This window comes from Haliotis rufescens, unplaced genomic scaffold, assembly GCF_023055435.1.
Source record: "Haliotis rufescens isolate VD_foot unplaced genomic scaffold, xgHalRufe1.0.p SCAF_2, whole genome shotgun sequence".
NCBI classification, from domain to species: domain Eukaryota; kingdom Metazoa; phylum Mollusca; class Gastropoda; order Lepetellida; family Haliotidae; genus Haliotis; species Haliotis rufescens.
In genome coordinates this window covers 24,407,858-24,431,705 of record NW_025963890.1, presented here as the reverse complement: position 1 = coordinate 24,431,705, position 23,848 = coordinate 24,407,858, and the positions used below count along the sequence as shown (strand labels likewise).

General features: G+C 42.2%; 1 protein-coding gene across 1 annotated transcript in view; it reads left to right on the top strand.

Moving 5' to 3' along the window:
• LOC124146184 (sterol carrier protein 2-like) overlaps positions 1 to 23,848 on the top strand; it is a 48,197-nt gene that overhangs the window by 23,176 nt on the left and 1,173 nt on the right. The window contains exons 9-17 of the mRNA XM_046516347.2: positions 28 to 114; positions 629 to 779; positions 2,497 to 2,548; positions 2,689 to 2,784; positions 7,298 to 7,405; positions 18,105 to 18,258; positions 19,006 to 19,099; positions 23,111 to 23,240; positions 23,350 to 23,426. Coding sequence (XP_046372303.1) covers positions 28 to 114; positions 629 to 779; positions 2,497 to 2,548; positions 2,689 to 2,784; positions 7,298 to 7,405; positions 18,105 to 18,258; positions 19,006 to 19,099; positions 23,111 to 23,240; positions 23,350 to 23,426 — 949 coding nt within the window. The remainder of the gene's footprint in view (positions 1 to 27; positions 115 to 628; positions 780 to 2,496; positions 2,549 to 2,688; positions 2,785 to 7,297; positions 7,406 to 18,104; positions 18,259 to 19,005; positions 19,100 to 23,110; positions 23,241 to 23,349; positions 23,427 to 23,848) is intronic.

Genomic DNA, 23,848 nt, shown 5'->3' with positions numbered 1-23,848 from the left:
TTGGAGTATCAATGATTGTGCTTGCAGGTACTCACAGTTCCAAACTGAGTACTCTCTGGAACAGATTCTGTCTTCACCCAAAATACACGACCCTCTTACCAAGCTACAGTGTTGGTAAGTGCTAGTATTAATTTTATGTTGTATTAGTCCAAAGCTGTTTGGTAAACTACTGTTTCCTGACGTACACAGATGGATCAGGCCTAAGTTCAGGTGAAAGTTTGTAAGTAAATCAAAGTTTGTGTTGGTCAAGATGGTTTGAATCAGCTTGTGGCTGGGTGGACCTTGTCATGACCAGATTACCTTAAGATGTAATAAGTCAGAGTTAGAGAAAGTGGTTGCTTCTGTTTCAGTAGACTGAGTTTGAAAGTTTTTTTCATGTAGATGTATCTTACATGTGCAGTATAAACACAGTATAAACACAGTATAAACTGTCAGTGTAGACCCACGTCTGACGGGTCGGCTGCTGCAGTGTTAGCCAGTGAGGAGTTTGTATCTGTAGTGTATGTTGTTGAAATGTTGAGTGTTCTGTTGTAGTCCCACGTCTGACGGGTCGGCTGCTGCAGTGTTAGCCAGTGAAGAGTTTGTATCTGTAGTGTATGTTGTTGAAATGTTGTGTGTTCTGTTGTAGTCCCACGTCTGACGGGTCGGCTGCTGCAGTGTTAGCCAGTGAGGAGTTTGTGAGGAACAACAACTTGCAGGAACAGGCTGTGGAGATCCTTGCTATGGAGATGGCTACAGACCTGCCCTCAGCCTTCAATGAAAACAGTTGTATGAAGATGGTAAGAAACAGGCTTGGTTAGACTCACTGAGGCAGCTGCTGAGAAGTCACCAGTAAATGTTTCATGTACATTTGAAGACTAAAATAACATTGTACCCTTATGTGTACATAGAGAATCTCACCCGAGTGTCTTTTGATATCAAATATATCAACACGAGTTGATAAAAGTGGAAAAAATCCGAGGCTTGCCGAGGATTTTTGCCACTTTTATCAACAAGTGTTGATATATTTGATATCAAAAGACACGAGGGTGAGATTTTATTTATCATCCAACATCATTCTTTCAACTTTTTTCAATTTGAAGACAGTAATTAGCAGTGTCTTCAGTGTAAAAAGTACTGCTAACAGCTTCAGTAGCAGAGCCATTAGTGATGTCATTTGATTGTGACGTCATTGTAACCAGTGACATCACAATGGTCTGCAAAGCATTGTGATGTAAATTCATTGCAGCGATATCTACAGTGTAGATCCATTTAATCCATTTCACTGCTCACACCTGTAAGTTAATGATATGTGTCAAAGCTATTTGGTACATATATATATACCGTATTTTCTTGAGTATAGTGCGCACCCATGTATAATGCGCACCCCCCTCTAGCGGGTTCAATATTTTGGAAAAAAAGAAATTTGAATATTATGCGCAGAAATTTTTTACACTGTACCCTTTCAGCGAAGTCCGGCAAACGAACGGGTGCTGAGAAACTTCATCAGTACAAATTCGAAATTTGAGATAAAAAATCACCAGACATGTTTATTTACCGTTTAAATAGAATTTATTGTTCTGCTAGGCATTGTTTTATATTTAGGGATTAAGATTACCTTGCGTATTTTCTCGTAAACTAAGCTGGAAACAGCAATCAGCTGTACACACGTTTTCTTGGAATCGACCGGTGATTCGGTCAAGACACACCCAATGATATAACTTTATAAGATTTTTAATGCAAGGATCGGCAACAATTGTATCTGAAACTATTTTATTTATCAGGAATAATATATTCCATTATTTTCTTAATTATATGCAACCTTTAATAAACATATTTAAAATAATAATAACCCTAAGCGAAGCAGCTGATCGCTATTCCCGGGTATTATTTTTTACATGGAACATGTCTGACCAGTCACCGTCAAGGCTCACGCGCACATGATCACGTGATCGCGAGAATTTCATGTTGACATAGAATCGTCAAACAAAAACAAATATGACTTTTAACGAGTCAAAGTATGTCATTTATGATATATGTATCCATTCTCTGTCAACTAAAGTTTGTTTCAAGGCGTCAATAGCGGTATTCTGACCGTGGTTGCTGTTAATAACGGTGAGTTGTGCGATCTTCCGATCGCTTCACACACGATTTCGCCGAAATTAATAAAAACAATATCATCAGATTATAAGGAATTTTGAATAAAGTCAATGAAATAAGTTACAAACATAAGTCCAGATATACAAAGAACACTTTTTTATAGCCAGACAGTGTAATTACATAATTATTTTGCGTACTTCAGTATGGATTTGTTGACATGGTATTCCCGGTGTTTCGTGCTCACGGTAATGTCTTTCCATGGGGGAAAAAAACATCCAAACTCATAATTCGTGTTTAATGCGCACCCCCTTCTACACAGCTGTGTTTTTTCGAAAAAAAGTGCGCACTATACTCAAGAAAATACGGTATATATAGTTGTTTAAGACAGTTAAGTCATTCTACCAACTCTTATTTCAGGTGGGATTTGATATGACCAAAAAAGCTGCTGATAAAGTGTTCCAAAAAGCTGGTGTGTATTCTTTTAATGCAGTCAGTTTTCATTGTGCTGCCCATAAGGAATGATATTTATAAGTCCCAAACCAATTAATAAAACAGCTATGAGCCAAGATAAACTGTGAAGATGTTAATGTAGATGTTGCTGTGCTGCAGGGTTGAAGCGGGATGACGTGCATGTGGTGGAGCTTCACGACTGTTTCTCCTGCAATGAGCTCATCACATATGAGGCTCTTGGGCTCTGTGACACAGGTAACTAGCAACTCTTTAGCGACATTGAAAATGTTAGTACATTATTCAAAAAGGCCAGCTGTTGAACATCGTTCAATTTCGTTTTCTAGCAGAATGCCATGAAAGTATATAATAAAAAATTGTCTGAGACTTTCAGTGATAACTTGAGTAAGAATAGACAAGGCCCACCCCTCACGTAGGTACAAGGCCCATTCCTCACACAGGTACAAAACCCATTCCACACACAGGTAAGAAGTCCATCCCTCATGTAGGTACAAAGTCCATTTCTCACACAGGTACAAAGTCCATTCCTCACACAGGTACAAAGTCCATTTCTCAAACAGGTACAAAGTCTGTCCCTCATGTAGGTACAAAACCCATTCCTCACACAGGTACAAAGCCCATTCCTCACACAGTATAAAGTCCATTTCTCACACAGGTACAAAGTCCATTCCTCACACAGGTACAAAGTCTGTCCCTCATGTAGGTACAAAACCCATCCCTCACACAGGTACAAAGTCCATCCCTCACACAGGTACAAAGTCCATTCCTCACACAGGTACAAAATCAATCCCTCACACAGGTACAAAGTCCATTCCTCACATAGGTAGAATGTCCATCCCTCACACAGGTACAAAGTCCATTCCTCACATAGGTAGAATGTCCATCCCTCACACAGGTACAAAGTCCATTTCTCACACAGGTACAAAGTCCATTCCTCACACAGGTACAAAGTCCATCCCTCACACAGGTACAAAGTCCATTCCTCACACAGGTACAAAGTCAATCCCTCACACAGGTACAAAGTCCATTCCTCACATAGGTAGAATGTCCATCCCTCACACAGGTACAAAGTCCATTCCTCACATAGGTAGAATGTCCATCCCTCACACAGGTACAAAGTCCATTCCTCACACAGGTACAAAGTCCATTTCTCACACAGGTACAAAGCACATTCCTCACACAGGTACAAAGCACATTCCTCACACAGGTACAAAGCACATTCCTCACACAGGTACAAAGTCTATTCCTCACACAGGTACAAAGTCTATTCCTCACACAGGTACAAAGTCTATTCCTCACACAGGTACAATGTCCATCCCTCACACAGGTACAAAGTCCATTTCTCACACAGGTACAAAGTCCATTCCTCACACAGGTACAAAGACCATTTCTCACAAAGGTACAAAACCCATCCCTCACACAGGTACAAAGTCCATTTCTCACACAGGTACAAAGCCCATCCCTCACACAGGTACAAAGTCCATCCCTCATGTAGGTACAAAGTCCATTTCTCACATAGGTACAAAGTCCAATTATCACACAGGTACAAAGTCCAATTATCACACAGGTACAAAACCCATTCCTCACACAGGTACAAAGTCCATTCCTCACACAGGTACAAAACCCATAATGCCTTTGAATACCTTTCCTCTATTACACCATAGCCACAAATTCTTGTTTTGGCTGTCAACCACACCATTAGATTTTCAAGAGACCTCTTCACTGCCAACATATCTAATATACTGAACTGCAAAAGAAACATCACCCCAAGTGACATTGCATGAAATGTTGGCATTTAAATATCTGGGTAATTTTCTAAAATTTAACATTACCTTGTCCATAAAAATGAAATTTGATGATAAAAAACAAAGCAGATGACAATAAAACCGATCGCCCAAACGCATCACGGCAAAAGCCATGGTAAACTGATGCACGTGAGGTCCGTGCAAATTGAAATGCACATGCGGTCCGCTCTTTCTTGCCCTATAAAAATACAGATCGGATAACATTCATTCGTTATTGAATCGCTACCACATGCCAAGATTGACAAGAAATCAGCGACACCAAGCCCTTGGATGATTGCAAGCTGGACAAACCGCCCAGCAGATAGCTAATGCAATTCAAGTCCATGTAAGGACCATATACAGGCTCCAGCAACGGTTCCAGACCACCAACACTACAGATGACCTTCCTCGTAGTGGAAGGGTCACCAACTGACGTCAGGATTGTCAGATTGTGCGACAGCATCTTCAAGATCGCTTTGTTACTGCTGCGGAAACTGCTGGACAGACCATGGGGACACATCAGCGACACATTAGTGCGAACAACGTGCGTCGACGATTGACAAGCAGACACCTCCACTGTCACAGGCCACACCGAGGACCCATTCTGTCACCACGTCATCGCCGGGACTGTCTTCAGTGGGCAGCACAGCACCAGCATTGGCGCCACCAGCTGTGGAGAAGACTCTGTATCTCAACAGCAGATGGCAGAGAGAGAGTCTGCCGAACATTATGCAGATGCTTGTGTTGTTGAGAGAGACTCGTGGGGTGGTTCGAGCATCATGGTGTGGTGTGGAATGGAATTGGTCTTGCACAGAGGGTCGGCCCTTTGGTCTTCCAGAACATCGTTCCAGGGAGAGGCAATGGTGTCACAGCTGCTCGATACATTGATCAAGCCATACCTCATTTGGCATGTAGCCGCAACCACAAGTTTCAGCATGATAACGCCTGTGCCCACGCTGCGAGAGCAACAAAAGACTTCCTCCAGCAGAATGGCATCAGAACCATGCAGTGGCCTGCCCTCAGTCCTGATTTAAATCCCATTAAGCACCTGTGGGACGAGATTCAAAGACAGCTGAATGACGTCCGACCAAGGCCGACAACTGCAGCTGAACTGCGTCAGACTCAAGTGCCTATGGCCTTCATCAACCGTCTTATCCATTCCATGTAACGACATTGCACGGCAGTCATCAATGCACATGGCGGACACACGAGATACTGACTTGTGATACCATTTTCTCAGAGACTAGTGTTGTGTTTCACTTTAAGAACATTTGACACTTTAATTTCAACCTTGATGATCAGTTTTGCCAAGTTTCATCTTTTTAATATGTCTCAATATAAGTTTACAGTGTTTGGACAAATAAGGTTTCTCATATATCTATCCATGGTGACGTTTCTTTTGCGGTTCAGTATAGTGAGGAAACCCTGTCATTTGCAGGAAATGCAACTACGCATGCGTGAGGTGGGAAAACATTACTTCTTCACTTCCACTAGGTTTTCTTTCATGTTACCAAAATCGTACTGAATCTTATGACTGTAGGACTGTGGCTGTCAAAAGACTTGATGATTGGCTGTTGCTCAAGTTGGAGAACAGTAATTCCAGTGACACGAGGGAGTTTTAAGCATTTCTGTTTCAATGTTTTGAGAGTCAAGTTTGGTGTCCTTGGAAATAGCTAATATATTTCCTCACTCATCTCAATTTCTAAAAAAGTATAATTATATAATTGTGGCCTTACTTGACAGTTTTAGTTGTTGACTACATATCCAGGTGGCTTACAATGCTGTATCCTTATTGTTAGCTCACCTGACCTGAGAAGCCATGCAGGCTTAAGTCATCCATCATTGGTTTACAGTTACTTTAGTTACATTTTCAGCTTCTGCTTTGAAATGGGTTGATGGATTCAACTGAAAAATTGTGTGGATGTTTGCTACTATGAAGGGGTTGAAGTTTGTTCAAGGCATCAAAATTGGAATTTGTTCATAACTGAAAGGGCCAGAGGCCTGAAACGTGGTGGATGACATGGTCACCATGTGCAGTTACAGTTTGTTCAAGCCATCTTGATCGGAAATCAAATATGGCTATTGGTAGCCATATTGGGGAAAAAAATCATGGATCATTTGTCTCCTCAGATACCACTGGACCAATGAAGCTGAAACTTCTCATTCTTGTTGCCACCAGTTTGTTCAATAGGGCTGAATCCAATTTTCAAAATGGCCACCATATTGAAAAAGCTATTTTTTAGACTTTTGTGTTCAAAATGTAAAGGAATTTGGCATATGTTTAGAAGGTAGTGAGGCTCAATATAAATGTTCTGGGTTTGTTTGTGTGTTTTTTTGCAATATTTTAAATTTTGACCTTGATTGACCTTGATTGACCTTGATTGACCTTGATACTGTGACCATGCTACTAATTTATCTGAACATGCATGTTTGGCTCTGAAAACCTTTTCTCTGATATTGCCAGGGGCAGTGGGGTAGCCTAGTGGGTAAAGCGTTGGCTCATCGCGCTGAAGACCCGGGTTCGATTCCCAACATAGGCACAATGTGTGATGCCCATTTTCCTGGTGTCCCCCATCGTGATATTGCTGGAATACTGCTGAAAGCAGAATAAAACCCTACTCACTCACTCACTTTAATATTGCCAGACTATGGCATCTTTCTTTCTCCTGATGACATGTATGATGACGTCATGTTTTGTTCCAAGTTAGATTTTAGTGTTTGTTGTAAAGCTAGCTCTGTATTACTGCTGCTTATATTTTTATGTCAGTGGTGATAACAGCTCTTGTTAAATTGCTCTTTGTTGACATTTTATACTGTTGACTACACATGCAGGTGAACTACAGTGCTGTTACGTGATTTTATCAACACTTAAAAAAGTAATGTTTCAGAAAGATCGTAGTAGTTCAGTTCAAAGTCCAACACTGCTCAGGTAATGTTGGAGTTACACCTTTTGTGTGTATTATCAGGAAAGGCAGGCGAGATGGTGGACAGAGGTGATAACACATATGGAGGAAAGTATGTTGTCAACCCCAGCGGTGGACTCATATCTAAAGGCCACCCTCTCGGAGCTACAGGTAGGCTACACACCAGCATGGACCTAATCTCTCCGTTCAGGGGCAGTAAATGTGATTGGGCAGAGTATAGTGTTTCGGGTCCAAGGTTCACACTATTCAACCTGCAGTAAGATTGATAAAGTAGATGCTTCATGATTTTGAGTTGTTCAGATCAGAAGACGTCAAGCCTTTGATTTCAGCTCAGATTTAGCATTGTAAGTGTTGGATTCTTTTGCCATTTGCTGATTTTTTGTTTTGAGTTTATATTTTGAAATTATGCCTCTTTTTGTATCCAATTGTCTGGAGGAAATACACCACCCTGTTCTGTGTAGGATTAACAATATCCTGTGATGATCTTCTGATCTAAGTTGATCAGGATCAGGTTCAAAAGGATTGTTGAAAGGTACATTTAGTAGTGATGGAGATTGTTTATTGTTAATGAAATCCTTCTACTAGAAATGTAATAAAATGGAACAGCTTATTTGCTGAAAACTGAAAATTATTAGGTTTTTTTTTTGTTTCATTCATAGTTCAGATTGAAAACATAATTGGAAACTTGCAATTTGATATGCAAGTTGGTGTCAGCACCATTGTGGTACTGTCGGTAGTAATGCTGGTGAAGTCACACAGCTGGTCTTCTGTTTATAGGGACAACAGTAGTTGAACTAATATCAGCACTATGTAGGTCCGAAAATGGGATGATTGTTACCAATAAAGTGATCCGTATTTCTGGCTGACCTTAGCATGAAGGTTTCTGTACATCTTTTAAAGTACAGTATGTGATTTGTAATGTTCATAGCACTATGATTTCTGTATGTCTCCGAAAGTATGGGATGTATAATGTCCTTTGCACTATGATTTCTGTATGTCTCTGAAAGTATGGGACGTACAATGTTCTTAGCACTATGATTTCTGTATGTCTCTGAAAGTATGGGACGTACAATGTTCTTAGCACTATGATTTCTGTATGTCCCTGAAAGTATGGGATGTATAATGTCCTTTGCACTATGATTTCTGTATGTCTCTGAAAGTATGGGACGTACAATGTTCATAGCACTATGATTTCTGTATGTCTCTGAAAGTATGGGATGTATAATGTCCTTTGCACTGATTTCTGTATGTCTCTGAAAGTATGGGACGTACAATGTTCCTAGCACTATGATTTCTGTATGTCTCTGAAAGTATGGGACGTACAATGTTCCTAGCACTATGATTTCTGTATGTCTCTGAAAGTATGGGACGTACAATGTTCCTAGCACTATGATTTCTGTATGTCTCTGAAAGTATGGGACGTACAATGTTCATAGCACTATGATTTCTGTATGTCTCTGAAAGTATGGGATGTATAATGTCCTTTGCACTGATTTCTGTATGTCACTGAAAGTATGGGACGTACAATGTTCATAGCACTATGATTTCTGTATGTCTCTGAAAGTATGGGACGTACAATGTTCCTAGCACTATGATTTCTGTATGTCTCTGAAAGTATGGGATGTATAATGTCCTTTGCACTGATTTCTGTGTGTCTCTGAAAGTATGGGACGTACAATGTTCATAGCACTATGATTTCTGTATGTCTCTGAAAGTATGGGATGTATAATGTCCTTTGCACTGATTTCTGTATGTCTCTGAAAGTATGGGATGTATAATGTCCTTTGCACTGATTTCTGTATGTCTCTGAAAGTATGGGATGTACAATGTTCATAGCACTATGATTTCTGTGTGTCTCTGAAAGTATGGGACGTACAATGTTCATAGCACTATGATTTCTGTATGTCTCTGAAAGTATGGGACGTACAATGTTCATAGCACTATGATTTCTGTATGTCTCTGAAAGTATGGGATGTATAATGTCCTTTGCACTGATTTCTGTATGTCTCTGAAAGTATGGGATGTATAATGTCCTTTGCACTGATTTCTGTATGTCTCTGAAAGTATGGGATGTACAATGTTCATAGCACTATGATTTCTGTATGTCTCTGAAAGTATGGGATGTATAATGTCCTTTGCACTTGTAGCCGGGTGGTGGTGCTAACTCTGAATGAGTTATAGCCACATAAGTACCACCCACTTATAACCCCCCTTAGATTCATTCTATACATATATACATACATGTTCATCTATTATCACCATCACTTCATTCTGTGTTCATTATATGTTCATTATATGTTGTCCTTGTCTGCAGTTGAATGTCAGCCAACTAACACCAACCTGATACCCTTCTGCAGCCTCTGTAATTTCTCCAGCTTCACCTGGACTTCCCCCTATCTATTTTTAGACATGTCCACCACTTTATGTGACTGAAGCATCTTGACTTCCTTTTAATACCTGTCAGATGCTACCTTTCTTCTGATTGGCCCTTTGGTCCACTTCTTTAAACTTCCTTTCTCACCTGCCCTCCTCATGCATTCTGCATGAACTCTTTATGGAGGGAGGACTCTTGTTTACAGCTTCCCTCCCACCATCTACTACAAAAGAATAAAATCATCATCATCTTCAAGAACTGCCTCATGTTTTGACTAGCAGCCCAGTGGCTGGACACATCACACCACGCCCGGCTACAAAATGGCGCCCAACGTGGGGCGCCATTTTGTAGCCGGGCGTGGTGTGATGTGTCCAGCAACGTGGGGCTGCTAGTTTCATCAGCATCATCACTTGTACAGTGAGAAGAGGCAGTTCATCATTCATTAGATGGAATTCAACATAGAAGAGTTCATGCAGTTTCCAAGGACATCATATACACTTATGTGAATGAATAATTCATTCATCAATGTTTATGAAGTGTATGGACCTTGTGACTTTTGATTTTTTGTGTTTCACAAATTCAGGACATTGACTTTTGAGCCTGACTTTCGAGACATTTGTGATCCACCCTATATATTTTGTATTTATCCTGTGATATATATTATATGTTTATCATGTTTATATTTGTTTGAAATTTATAATCCTATTGACTTTTACAGAGTATTGATTATATTATAGTACAAATTCTATTTCTACCACATTTCTATGTCTACAGTGTTTATTTAAATTATATATATATATAGTATAGATTCATTTTCATCTCACTGACAAGTTTATTCTGAAAAATTAATTGGAGTTCATATCTATTCAAAATTTCACCACTGATCAAAATTTCAGGTTAATATTAAGTGTAGCTGGTAATTATTTGACTTTGATTCCAAATTTATATTTGAAATTATTTAACATTTAACTTAAACAGTTCAATTTCAAAATCCAAAGTTTGTTTTTTTTACTTGATATATTTTCTGTCAATACTTTTGATATTTGCATTGATACCCTTCTTACTTTACCTGTGTCAGACTCTATCCTCAGTACTTCTTTTTCCATGCTGTTCCTGCTGTCTTTCCTTCCGTGTGGACATATCTCTCTTCAGCAAACCACTAACATGTTTACCATAAGTATTTTGTCTTGTCTTGTGTTGTTTCTTCATTTCATCATATACCATATCCCATTATAGGCTTCATCACTATCATCAGTCATATCAGATCTTCTGTTTGAAATATTTGAACACCATCAGTGATTAGGTCCTCAGTATTTCCCTCAATTGCATATCTATTATCTCAAGTAACAGTATATCTGTGATGTGAGATATTTGTATAGTTTCCCCTCATATGTAAGTTACATATGTGACAGTGGAGTTCAGTCAGTATCTACTGTTACGTTTACTTTCTGTATGTACAACTCAGTTATTGCTGCATCTTGACTTATTTCCAGTGGTTGTCTGGTCTGTAGTACTTGCAGTTACTGCTTGTATCTGGGATGACTTTGTAGTTGTTGCCAGGTTAGTCTCACCCCGTAGCCTTTGCTTGCTGGATTATTTCATTTTCATTGGGATCATCTGGCTAGTGTTTCATTTTACCTGACCTCAGTACATGCATAAGTTGTCCTTCAGGTGACTACATCCTGATTGTTGTTCGGCTACTTGCATTGCTATTGAACTTTGTTGCTTACCTGGGGTAGTGGTTAGTTCCCCGCAGTTGTAAGTCTACCCATATCACACCATAGTCCATCTTGTATCCTTGCTTTTGTAGGAGCCCTGCACTTGGTTTCCTAATACTTAGGAGTTTTTGCACTTTGCGATCGCCTCGGTTCATAATATTGTTGTTGGGTCCCAACGTACAGGATCCTTGTTGCCTTTTTGGAGGTTTGTCATACTTGTATTATCATACACATCATGGCTCAGTCGGACAGTGATGTTAGATCACAGGTTGATCAGGTTGTGGATTTCATCCATCAGCTTGATCCCTTAGTCCGTACTAGTTTACTCTACCGTCTAGCAGATGACGCTAATCCACATCCACCTCAGACCACTTATGTAGCTGATGTTGGGTCTGGAGATACGTTGTTTCGGCCGCATGTGCCTCCACCTCCTGTGGATAGCCAAAGGGTTGTTCCCCAACCATATTCACCTGGGCTACCGTCACTGCTAACACATTCACCTCTGGGGTCTCCTTTGTTGCCTGATATATGGTCACCCATGGAGCCTTCCCAGCGGACAATACCCCCACAAGACCATAGCCCTAGGATAGAATTGCCGAAATCTTTGCCTAGGCCCTACGGGTCACTCTTTAGCTATAATCAACCCCAGGGTTCATCAACCCCTTACTCACAGCAGTCGCGTGTCATTACACGTCCGACTGGGGCACCAAATGAGGCTTGGCCCAACAGACATGCACCCATGCCCATTCTATACCCTGGGTACACTCCAACTGCTCAGCCTAGTCAGTTCCTGGCAACTCCGCATTCCACTATGCCCATATCACACACCTCGTACATGCCAATTATCAATGCACCAAGTCCCCGGTTGTCAACATTTTCAGGGGATAGGGCAAAGGGTGATGTGAAATATAGTCAGTGGCGCCTTGAAATATTGGGGTGTCGACGTGAAAATGCTCACTCTGACACCGCCATATTCAATGCCATGCGGAGAGCAGCCAAGGGTTCTGCTGCAGATCTTCTCAGTGGTTTCCCTGCTGAGGCAACCCTTGATTCTGCCTTAGAGCAGTTGGACATTGTCTTTGGCAATGTGATGCCTGGCGAGACGCTCATGGAGCGCTTTTACACAGCTCGCCAGGAAATAAACGAGTCTGCTGCAGCTTGGAGTTGTAGACTTCGTGACTTGATCTCAAAGATCGAAGTCTCAGGAATGCTCCCACCAAATGCTGCCATGACCTTGCTTCGAAGCCGTTTCTGGATGGGGTTGTCCCAGGATGCTTTGAAGCAGGCAACTCGTCATCACTTTGACTCTGGTCTCGAGTACAGCCAACTGCTGCTTGCTGTACGTCGGGTGGAGGAGGAACTGCTTACCCCTAAGGAGGCACATCAGTGTCCCGTTACCACTCCTGTACCATGTGGTCGGGAGATGGAGGATGTGCTCTCTAGGCTTAAAGACCTTGATAAGAGTCTAAAGTCTATCGGGGACAAAGTTCACTCTCTTGAGCTCAGGTCTGCTCAAGCCTCCTCTTACAAACCACCCACCAGGAGTCAAGGCCAAGCTCCCTTCAGGGATGCCCAGACAAATAAACCTTTAGTAAAGCAGGTCGGTGATAAACCCCCTCCACAACAATCATCAGTTTTCTGTTTTGATTGTGGAAGGCCAGGGCTAAAAAGGGGTCACCAGCATTGCCCTGCTTTAAACTTCTAAGAGTCCCAGTTATGGAGCGGTCTGAGGACTCTAACCAAAGCGCTCAACGAAAGGTGCCTTCCAATTTAGTTGGGCACCCAAACATTGCGCATGTGAAGGTAGAGGAGTATGCCTGTGAAGTTTTGATAGATACTGGTTCAATGGTCACCACTATCTCTGAAAACTTCTACAGAGCTTACCTCCCTCACTTGCCACTCCACCAAATCAGCTCATTACTAGAGGTGCATGGAGCTGGGGGAGCCAAGCTACCCTATTTGGGGTATGTTGAGGCTACAATTGCTATACCCCCTGACTTCATGGGTCAAGTAGTGGAGGTACCCGCACTCATCCTTGTGGTGCCCACTACCGACTTCACCTCTAAGGTACCTCTTATCCTGGGGACCAATGTCCTGCGTGCTGCTTGTGAAAGCAACCCTGGTGACAGGGTATCTAGGAGTTCTTCTCCTTGGACCATGGCTATTCAGTGGCTCAGTAGGCGTTGGAATGACCTGAACCGAACTGAGAATGTGCGGACAACTAAATCTATAACCATACCCCCGTCTTGCAACCAGATTATAACAGGTATTTGCAGGGGTAGTGCTCCACAGATTGGTATGGAGTTTTGTGCCACACAGTCCGTTCTTCCTGGTTCACTTACCCTCGTTACTGGTGTTGTTGGGTTTCAGTCTACCCACTCAACAACACGGGTCAAGGTTGAGGTCGCTAACCCGTCCACCAAGGCTGTTACCATTCCAGCCAAAACAGTACTTTGTCATTTGGAACAAGTTGCTGTGTTGGACGGCTTATCCCCTGAGAATGGCGTCAGTAATACTGGCTCTGTACCTACCAAACTACCAAAAGAGTTATTTGAACTGGACTCTCTGGGTGATAATCACACTCCAGATGAAATAACTCAATTGCGCTCTCTACTGAATGAGTTTGACGATGTGTTTAGCAAGTCTGATATGGACATGGGACATACTGACTTGGTCACCCATCGAATAGAACTCACAGATGAGACTCCATTTAAGGAAAGACATAGACGTATTCCGCCCTCTATGTATCAAGAGGTCAAGGACCATATAAAGCAGATGTTAGATGCTAAAGTTATCCGTCCATCTGCTAGTCCATATGCCTCGCCTGTTGTCCTGGTTCGCAAACATGACTTGAGTCTGCGCTTCTGTATTGACTATAGAAAATTGAACAGTCGCACAATTCGAGATTCATATGCTCTACCAAGGATAGAGGAAACTCTTGATGCTTTACATGGGGCAAAATACTTCTCTTGTCTTGACCTTAAGAGTGGATATTGGCAAGTCGAAGTGGATGAGGAGCACAAGGCCCGTACTGCCTTTACTGTTGGCCCACTTGGGTTTTACGAGTGTAACTCTATGCCCTTTGGACTGACAAATGCTCCAGCTACTTTCCAACGCCTGATGGAGAGGTGTATGGGCGACATTCATCTTCTCCAATGCCTCATTTATCTCGATGATATCATTGTGTTTTCTAAGACCTTTGATGAGCATCTTGATAGATTACGAGCAATCTTTCAAAGATTGCGCAAGAACGGGCTCAAGCTAAAGCCGTCAAAATGCCAATTCTTGCAGACCTCCGTTAAGTACCTAGGTCACGTAATCTCCGAGGAGGGTATCAAAACAGACCCTGAGAAGATTGAAGTATTGAAGACCTGGCCAATTCCACGTAATATCGAAGATGTTCGTCGTTTTCTTGGATTCTCCGGCTACTTTAGACGTTTTGTTCCAGACTACGCTAAAGTTGCCAAGCCACTAACCAGTTTGCTTGCTGGTCATGGCGGGAGATCCAAGCGCAAGATCAAGTCAAACCAACCATTTGTATGGGGGGATGCTCAACAGTCAGCTTTCAGTGAGCTTATTAGCAGGCTTTCTTGTGCTCCCGTTTTGGCTTTTGCTGATTTCACTCTGCCCTTTGAATTGCACATCGATGCAAGTGGGGATGGCTTGGGTGCAGTACTGTACCAATCCCAAGACAATCAAAGGCGAGTGATTGCCTATGCAAGTCGCAGTCTCAGCAAAGCCGAGCGCAATTACCCTGCTCATAAGTTAGAGTTTTTGGCTCTAAAATGGGCTGTCACCAAGAAGTTTCATGATTACTTGTATGGCAACTCATTCACTGTAAAGACTGACAATAATCCCCTCACGTATGTCCTAACTTCTGCTAAGTTGGATGCAACTGGGCATCGCTGGCTCGCAGAACTTGCTACTTATGACTTCTCCCTTGAGTATGTTCCGGGTGCAAGGAATGTTGATGCAGATGCTTTGTCCAGGTTGCCGCGTGAGTCCATGGACATTCAAAGTGTGTCTGCTCTCTGTAATGGGCAACTCATCTCATCATGTGCCGTGGAGACACTCTCCCTCAATCAGGAGGTGATGAATTGTATGTTGGCGGTCGATGGTATGGAACCTTCTGACGTTGTCGCTAGCCAACGGATGAGAACATATCAGCAAGCTGATTCCTCAATCTGTTCGATTTTGGAACTCATCCGTAATGGTACGCGTCCAACCAAGGAGGCTCTCAAATCCATGGACCGGGACACTGCATCCATTCTCAGGCAGTGGGACTCACTCACTGTCAAAGATGGCCTTCTCCACAGGCAACAACTTTCAGATGGTGTAGTACCCTACTATCAATTGATTGTTCCTCAGTCTAAAAGAGATGAGGTCATTACCCATCTACATGACGGCATGGGACATCTTGGTAGGGACAGGACCGTGGCTCTTCTCCGGACACGGTTTTACTGGCCGGGAATGATCACGGATGTGGAGAAAAGGATTCGCTGCTGCTAGAGGTGTATACTTCGTAAAGCTCCTAACCAAACTGAGCGTGCACCATTAGTTAGCATCCAAACCACTCAACCTATGGAGTTGGTGTGCATGGACTATCTCAGCTTGGAGCCCTCCTCTGGTGGTTATGAGAATATCCTGGTCATTACGGACCATTTCACCAAATATGCTGTTGCCATTCCCACTCGCAACCAAACGGCACGTACTACAGCCAAAGTACTGTTTGATCACTTCATTGTTCACTATGGCATTCCAGAGAAGTTACACTCTGATCAAGGCCGGAACTTTGAGAGTGATATCATCAAACAGCTGTGCAGCATATTGGGTATTCTCAAAACGCGGACCACTCCGTATCATCCAATGGGTAATGGTCTATGTGAGCGGTTTAATCGGACGCTCTTAGGGATGCTCGGCACTCTGGAGGAGCAGCAAAAGGCAAAGTGGAAAGATCACCTTTCTCACTTAGTTCATGCCTATAACTGTTCCCTCCATGAGTCAACGGGGTTCACTCCCTACTTCCTCATGTTTGGCAGACAACCTAGGCTGCCTGTTGACGCTGCTTTTGGTACATCACTGGCCAATATTTCATCACCAGCTTATACGCAGTTTCCTGCTGATCTAGAGCGCAAATTACACACTGCCTATGAGCTTGCAGCTGCAAACCTTGAAAGGGCTCAGGCTAAACAACGCAAAGCCTATAATCTTAAGGCACGCGGAGCCACACTCAAGGTTGGTGACGTTGTATTGGTGCGTAACGTCAACATACGTGGGAAGCAAAAACTGGCTAACCGGTGGGAAGAGGAGTATTACATGGTTGATTCTCAACCTCATGCCGACATTCCTGTGTTTAAAGTTCATAAGGAAGGAACCAGAGAATGTCGTGTACTCCACCGTAATCTACTCCTTCCCATTGGTACGAATGGTCAGCCCATACCCAGGCCACGGTGCACACCATCGACATCGACGACGACGACGACTACTACTACTTCTGTTTCAACACCATCTTCTGGCGAGCTTAAGGACACAAGTACTGACACAACACTGGAGATCTCAACAACCAACATGGATATTGAGAGTTCTCCTTCTCCAGTGTCGGTATCATCCCCAGTGTCAGGACTGCCACCAATCAGCCCGCCATTTGCAAGTGTGTCACCAGTAGTTTCACCATCCACACCAGCACCAACTGCACCAACCAGTTCTATCCCTGGCTCAGGACCGTCAACTCCACAGCCACCACCTCGGCGAGTTGGACGAACCCGAACAAAGCCAAAGTGGATGACAGATGGGCAGTTTGTTGTAAAACAAAGTGTCTGGGTGTGAGGAGGTAATTATACATTGCCGCTATTTAATGGCGAGGTCGCCATTTCCCAAAGTGGGGGTGTATGTAGCCGGGTGGTGGTGCTAACTCTGAATGAGTTATAGCCACATAAGTACCACCCACTTATAACCCCCCTTAGATTCATTCTATACATATATACATACATGTTCATCTATTATCACCATCACTTCATTCTGTGTTCATTATATGTTCATTATATGTTGTCCTTGTCTGCAGTTGAATGTCAGCCAACTAACACCAACCTGATACCCTTCTGCAGCCTCTGTAATTTCTCCAGCTTCACCTGGACTTCCCCCTATCTATTTTTAGACATGTCCACCACTTTATGTGACTGAAGCATCTTGACTTCCTTTTAATACCTGTCAGATGCTACCTTTCTTCTGATTGGCCCTTTGGTCCACTTCTTTAAACTTCCTTTCTCACCTGCCCTCCTCATGCATTCTGCATGAACTCTTTATGGAGGGAGGACTCTTGTTTACAGCTTCCCTCCCACCATCTACTACAAAAGAATAAAATCATCATCATCTTCAAGAACTGCCTCATGTTTTGACTAGCAGCCCAGTGGCTGGACACATCACACCACGCCCGGCTACACACTGATTTCTGTATGTCTCTGAAAGTATGGGATGTACTATGTTCTTAGCACTATGATTTCTGTATGTCTCTGAAAGTATGGGACGTATAATGCAATCAACTGCTTATCATTTCCCCTGAAACCACTGGACCAATGAAGCTCAGGATCTAAATGTTAGATTAATTACTTATTAATGATTATAAAGGATTAAAACATTTAAGATTTCAACCTGTTAAAGAATTGATGAAAGTTTGTCCAGATCATAGCTTGAGAAAAATTTGATGTTGGATAAAAGGCGATGTCCACAGACCTGACACACGCCTCTGATTGTATTGAAGGCTTGGCCCAGTGTGCAGAGCTGAGTTGGCAGCTGCGGGGTTTGGCCGGTGGCAGACAAGTGAACGGTGCACAGTTGGCTCTGCAGCACAATCTTGGCCTAGGTGGAGCAGCAGTGGTGGCACTCTACAGGATGGGATTCCCAGAGTATAGACAGTAGGTGTCACAGGCTGGTACAAGAGATAACTTGACAGATGTTCACATTTGACCATTCACATTCATTGTCAGGGGTGGCCAAAGTGTTCACTCATCACGCCCAAGACCTAGGTTCGATTTCCCACATGGGTACAATGTCTTAAGTCCATTTGTGGTGACTCCTGCCGTGATATTGCTGGAATGTTGCTAAAAGTGGCGTAAAACTGTACTCACTCACTTGCTCACTCATATATTGTTTGTCTGGAAATATTGCTGTGGTTATATGAGTGAACAACTTCAGCCACTAGTCTGAGGCCTGAGTATAGTACATGGTTATTTGGTGAAGAAAGCACTTACTATTATTACTGTTGAAGAAAACAGGGAAAGCCACTGTGAGGATAAAGTACTGTCAGAAATAGAGACTGGTTTTTGGAGCCCACTTGATATTACTTTAGGATAGACAATGATTTGTAGAATATGTCAAAGTAACAACTATATTGTTATTTTAGCCAGCCAAGCATTTAAGAAACTCTCATTGAAATGTTCAGATGCATTAACATGAAACAGCCAAGTGTGTGTTAACATGGGTCAAGTGGTGCAATGATGAGAAGGTAATATGTAATTTTTGTAGTTACTAGCTTAAAACTACGTTCGCAATGAACAGGCCACAAATAAATTTATTGTTGTTTCCAACAGTACCCACAACTGTTTTTGTTTGACTGTGATATGGATTGTATTATGTCCATACCATTATGTGTTACCCCTTAGGAGCAGCATATCTACAGTAGGAGCCAGTGCTTCATCGGAGGCCGACTTCAAATCAGCAGCAGCTTTCAGTGAGATCAAGAAGGCAATTGACGCAGTGAGTGGAGAAATGTGTACAATAATCTCAGGTGTAAGAGTCAGGAATGTCACATGACATAACTGTAATCCAATCTAAATCTGTGTAGTTCAACTGTTTTAGTTTAACGTTTAACTTGGAGTATGTGCTTGAGACAAGTTGTGATTCATTGGCTTTTCCGGCAAGAAGGAAGACAAGTTATTAAGAGCAAAGAATTGCTGAATTTAATCCAAATTTATGCAAGTTAGGGTGCCATGTTATCTTTGAAGGAAGAGGTGTTATGTGGTGGGTTATTATATCCCTGACCTAATATATCGGGTTTATGTAGTTTCACCAAGGAATTCTGGTCGTCTGTCCATCCTTCAGAGGATATTTGTTTGTTTGTGACCTATAACTTGAAACCTACTGCATAGCTTCTTTTCAAACTTAGTGAACACTTCCTATTCCAATAGGAGAGGTGCATTGTGAAGTATCAATATTTGGATTTTCTGAAAAAAATACAGCTATTTTTCAATTTTTTACTTATTTGTTTTTTTTACTTAAACATTTGTGCGACCTATAACTTGAAAACTAGTTAAACTACTGCATTTTTTTTTTTAATTTAGCCAAGTTTCCATACTGATAGAAGAGATTAATATTAATAGAATGTTAGATTTTGATATGTTGATTTTCTGAGAAAATATGAAATTTTTAACTTATCCTGCATTACTCCTGAATGCATTTACTGCTTGTTCTTGACAGAAAGGAGAAGTTGTTCCAACTGGTTGTGTGGCTAATCCTATCACACAACTCCAACATTACCCCTGAAGTGATGGGTCCCAGAGTGGTCGAACCTACTCATCCACACTCACAGCAAACTTCTTCACCTAAAGCCATAATCTTGGACGCGACGTTAAACCCCATTTCACCTCACCTCACCTAAAGCTAGGCAGATTTCATCTGCATGCTTTGTTCGTCTTAAAAAGGCGTTTAGCGCAAAAGGCTATTTGGTACATCAACCCTCTTCAAGGGGGTTATACAATGACAAGTGGCGTTTATTTAAAACCTTTTGTAAGGCAAAGAATCAAGATCCCATGACAGCGTCACCTCAATACTTAGCTGAATACCTCCTTGTGTACCGAAAGCCACTTGAAAGGTAGCGCCATTAAAACGTATTTGGTAGCGCTTAATTCAGTGCTGTCTGTTCCTGAGAATCACAAAATGACCAAGGTCTCAGAACTACAGACCCTACTGCACTCTTTCAGGCTTGAGAATCAGAAGGCCAAATTTCATCCCCTTCGTGTGATTTCCAGCCCTTCAAAACATCCTCCTTTTATGACCTCACCACGAAAACTACATTTCTCTTGGCATTAGCCACTGCGGTGCAGTTGAGAGAGTAACATGCACTTGACATCACCTGTGTCTGTTTTGAGCATGGTACCCACCTCAAGATCAACATTCACAAGACAGGACCAGATTTCACACCTCTCAAGGAGATCAACTTGCCCCTACACCGGCCATGTCACAGATTCTACACAGAACTCGGTTCACAGGGGATTGTCCATGTGTTGAGCTTGAACCTCATCTCAGGCAAAATCTCAGGCGGTATTCTAGATTACTGCTCAGGGTGATTTACATGTCACATGTCATGAAATATAAACATCACCGACTGAAATTAGGTCAACTGACCTGATGGGAACTGCGCAGTGTATTTGTACAGATTGGTTTGCATGCTTACTTGTACGTAATGCTGCAACCGCTCTATCGCTGCAATCGCTGTACATCAATGTGACCAAGTCACTAACTTCAGTAGACCTCTGATGCCAAAGCTTCATCGTCACCTCGATACAAGAATGGGAGCGTTTATACAATGCCCAGGGAATGGAAACAATCACCTTACTTCATAAGGAATTATTTACATTCAGCCTTATCTACTAGATACAGCGTCAATTTGATAATTCTTCCGTCAACCTCCGATGACTACATGCGAAATAAAAGGCATCTCCCTTCATCGTCACCTCGGAATAAGAATGGGATGGCAATGATCACCTTACTTCATCGGTGCGATCTTTCAGACCAAAGTTTGGGCTGTGCTGGGATTTCATTGCCAAGAATCACCGACCAGGACAGTCAGACCAATCCTTTTCCATCTCACCTTCATCATCAATTGTAGGAACCGAAGTCTCTTAATGTGCCCTGTGCACGCACCTTAAACTCTGCTTGGTACTCGGACATGACTTTTATTCCCGTCTCCCAGACGGAGGATCGTGACCTTGGAAGATGTTGAAGGCATTCACAGCTGGTTGTAGCCCAGCAGGTCACCAATCCTCATCGCCATGAAGAAGCTCCTCCTGTCCATAGCCGGCCCAATCTCACTAAAATCAAACCTTAGTTCTCGCTACCGCTAAACAAAGATCTGAGGACATCCCAGTAGAGGTCACATCAGAACGACCTTTCATTAGCGATTCCAGAATGTTCTTTTGTTCAGGTTTTATCTAATCGAGAATTTGTCAATATATGTTTTGAAGCGTTGTCGCCAATTTGAAATTAGTGCCATAAAGCACGAGAAAGCAGCCTTCTGATTGGTCATTCCATTGGTCAGTCAAGTTCGCGCAAGGTCGGTCTGACGTTACCCGTAATGGGATGTCCTCAGATCTTTGTTTAGCGTTAGCGAGAACTAAGATCTGATTTGAATGAGATTGTAGCCAGCCTTACCTGACTCTCCCAGTGTTCGCACGCCTGACATGGGTATTATTCTGGAAACCTGCAGTTCGGCTTGGTAAATCAGTTTTCTAGACTTGACAGCATGTTAGTTTCTCTTGCTGCTTTTTACCTGACATCCTCATACTCTCATACCATCTGCAGACAGGATTGGTCGAAGTAGTTACAGATCTGTGCAGTTGATGCACTCAACAACTGCCGTGAACTACTGGAGAATTTATTGTCACTGAGGACCGCATTTGATGGTATGCCCTCCGCTGTACCGCCAGATAAAGATGCATTAAGAAGTAATGCATGACAAGTTAAAAAATCTAGTAAAATCTAGATATTTCATATATCTTCCTGCTTTACTTTGTCGAAAGTGGCCCACCCATTGCAGAGCTGCCTCTCCAAGATGTCTTCAGATGTTACAATCTAGCAGTAATGTGATGATCACATGGTCACGTGGTAGCTGTGTGATGGGATTAGCCACACAACCAGATGGAACTTCTTCTTCAGCAAAACCTCACACAGCTCTTGTTTCTGTCAAGAACATGCTGTAAATGCATTAAGGAGTAATGCAGGATAAGTATACGAATATAAAAATAATAAATGGATTCTTTTCCAATTCAGGACACAGCTTCTATACACAGCTTCTATACCTATAAGCATGACAAGAGAGGCGCAGGGCAAAGTTTTAGTACTATAATGAGAAAATATTGCTTTTTTCATGTTTTGAAGTTAGAAATATGTTAAGAGTCGAAGTCAGGGGTATTAGTGAGCCCTGCTATGCTCATATCAGTCACTGGATTCTCTGGTCCAGACTTGATTATTTACAGACCTCTGTCATACAGCTGGAATAATCCTGAGTGCAGCATTAAACAACAAACTAACAAAGTGATCACTGCTCAATTTTGCCTTGTTCTATGACAAGTTGATCAGACAATTAACACATTTGGCCTCTGTGTGTATCATGTTCTGTTGGCAAAGAGTGTGGCTCAGTCCAACTCACTATTAGAAAGGACCCGTGAAGATCTGGGGTAGAATAGGTCTTCAGCAACCCATGCTTGCGGTAAAAGGCAACTACCTAGGGTATGCTTGTCGTAAAAGGTGACTAGGCTTGTCGTAAGAGGCGACTAACGGGATTGGGTGGTCAGGCTTGGTTGATGCACGTCATCGTATCCCAATTGTGTGGATTGATGCTTATGATGTCAATCACTAGATTGTCTGGTCCAGACTCGATTATTTACAGACAGCGTCATATAGCTGGAATATTGCGGAGTGCGGCGTTAATCAACACACACACACTATTACAAAGAGGATTGCTTCATGATGTTGTTTGTGTCTCTCCAGGATGGCAGCAACATTGTCAAGAAGATGAAGGGCGTGATCTGCTTCAAAGTGAAAGGGGCAGGAGGAAAAGAGGGAATCTGGATCGTTGACGCCAAGAATGGAAGCGGATCAGTCACATTTGGCACACAGAGTGAGTGAAAGGAGGTATTCCTGTGCTTGCATTTGTGATCAATATTTCTTGAATTGTTCCATATGTCCTAAGAAAAGTATGGAATTGTCATTTGTTTTGGTTGTTGTAGGTAAGTCTGATGTCACAATTGCCATGAATGATGAAGATCTGCTCAAACTGATGACTGGGAAGCTCAACCCACAGCAGGTATGTCACAAGAGACTCTTCTTTTTAGTTTGTTTACAGATACATTTCATCCCAATGGTCTGATGGAGGCCAGGGGTTCAATATATTTTTGAAAATCCACTTTCCCAAAGATAATTTAATACAGAAAAAAATAATTTCTAGTTGCTCAATTCAGTGAAAAACATTGATGATGTGACTGGTACCCTTGCAGTTGATAACGATTGTTTCATGGTTGCTTAAAACAAAGACATGGGAGGTGATAAGTTTTAATCCACATTTGTGAAAATTGCGGTAGGTTCTGTCCCTACATACCTAAACTGAAGCATTAAGAGGTCTAAAATGTTGTTTACTAGGCCGTTGACAGTGGCCACATACAATTGTGCTATAACAGTCCTGTGTGAAGGTTTGGTGTCATCGTGAAGCAATACATGCATTTCAATTCC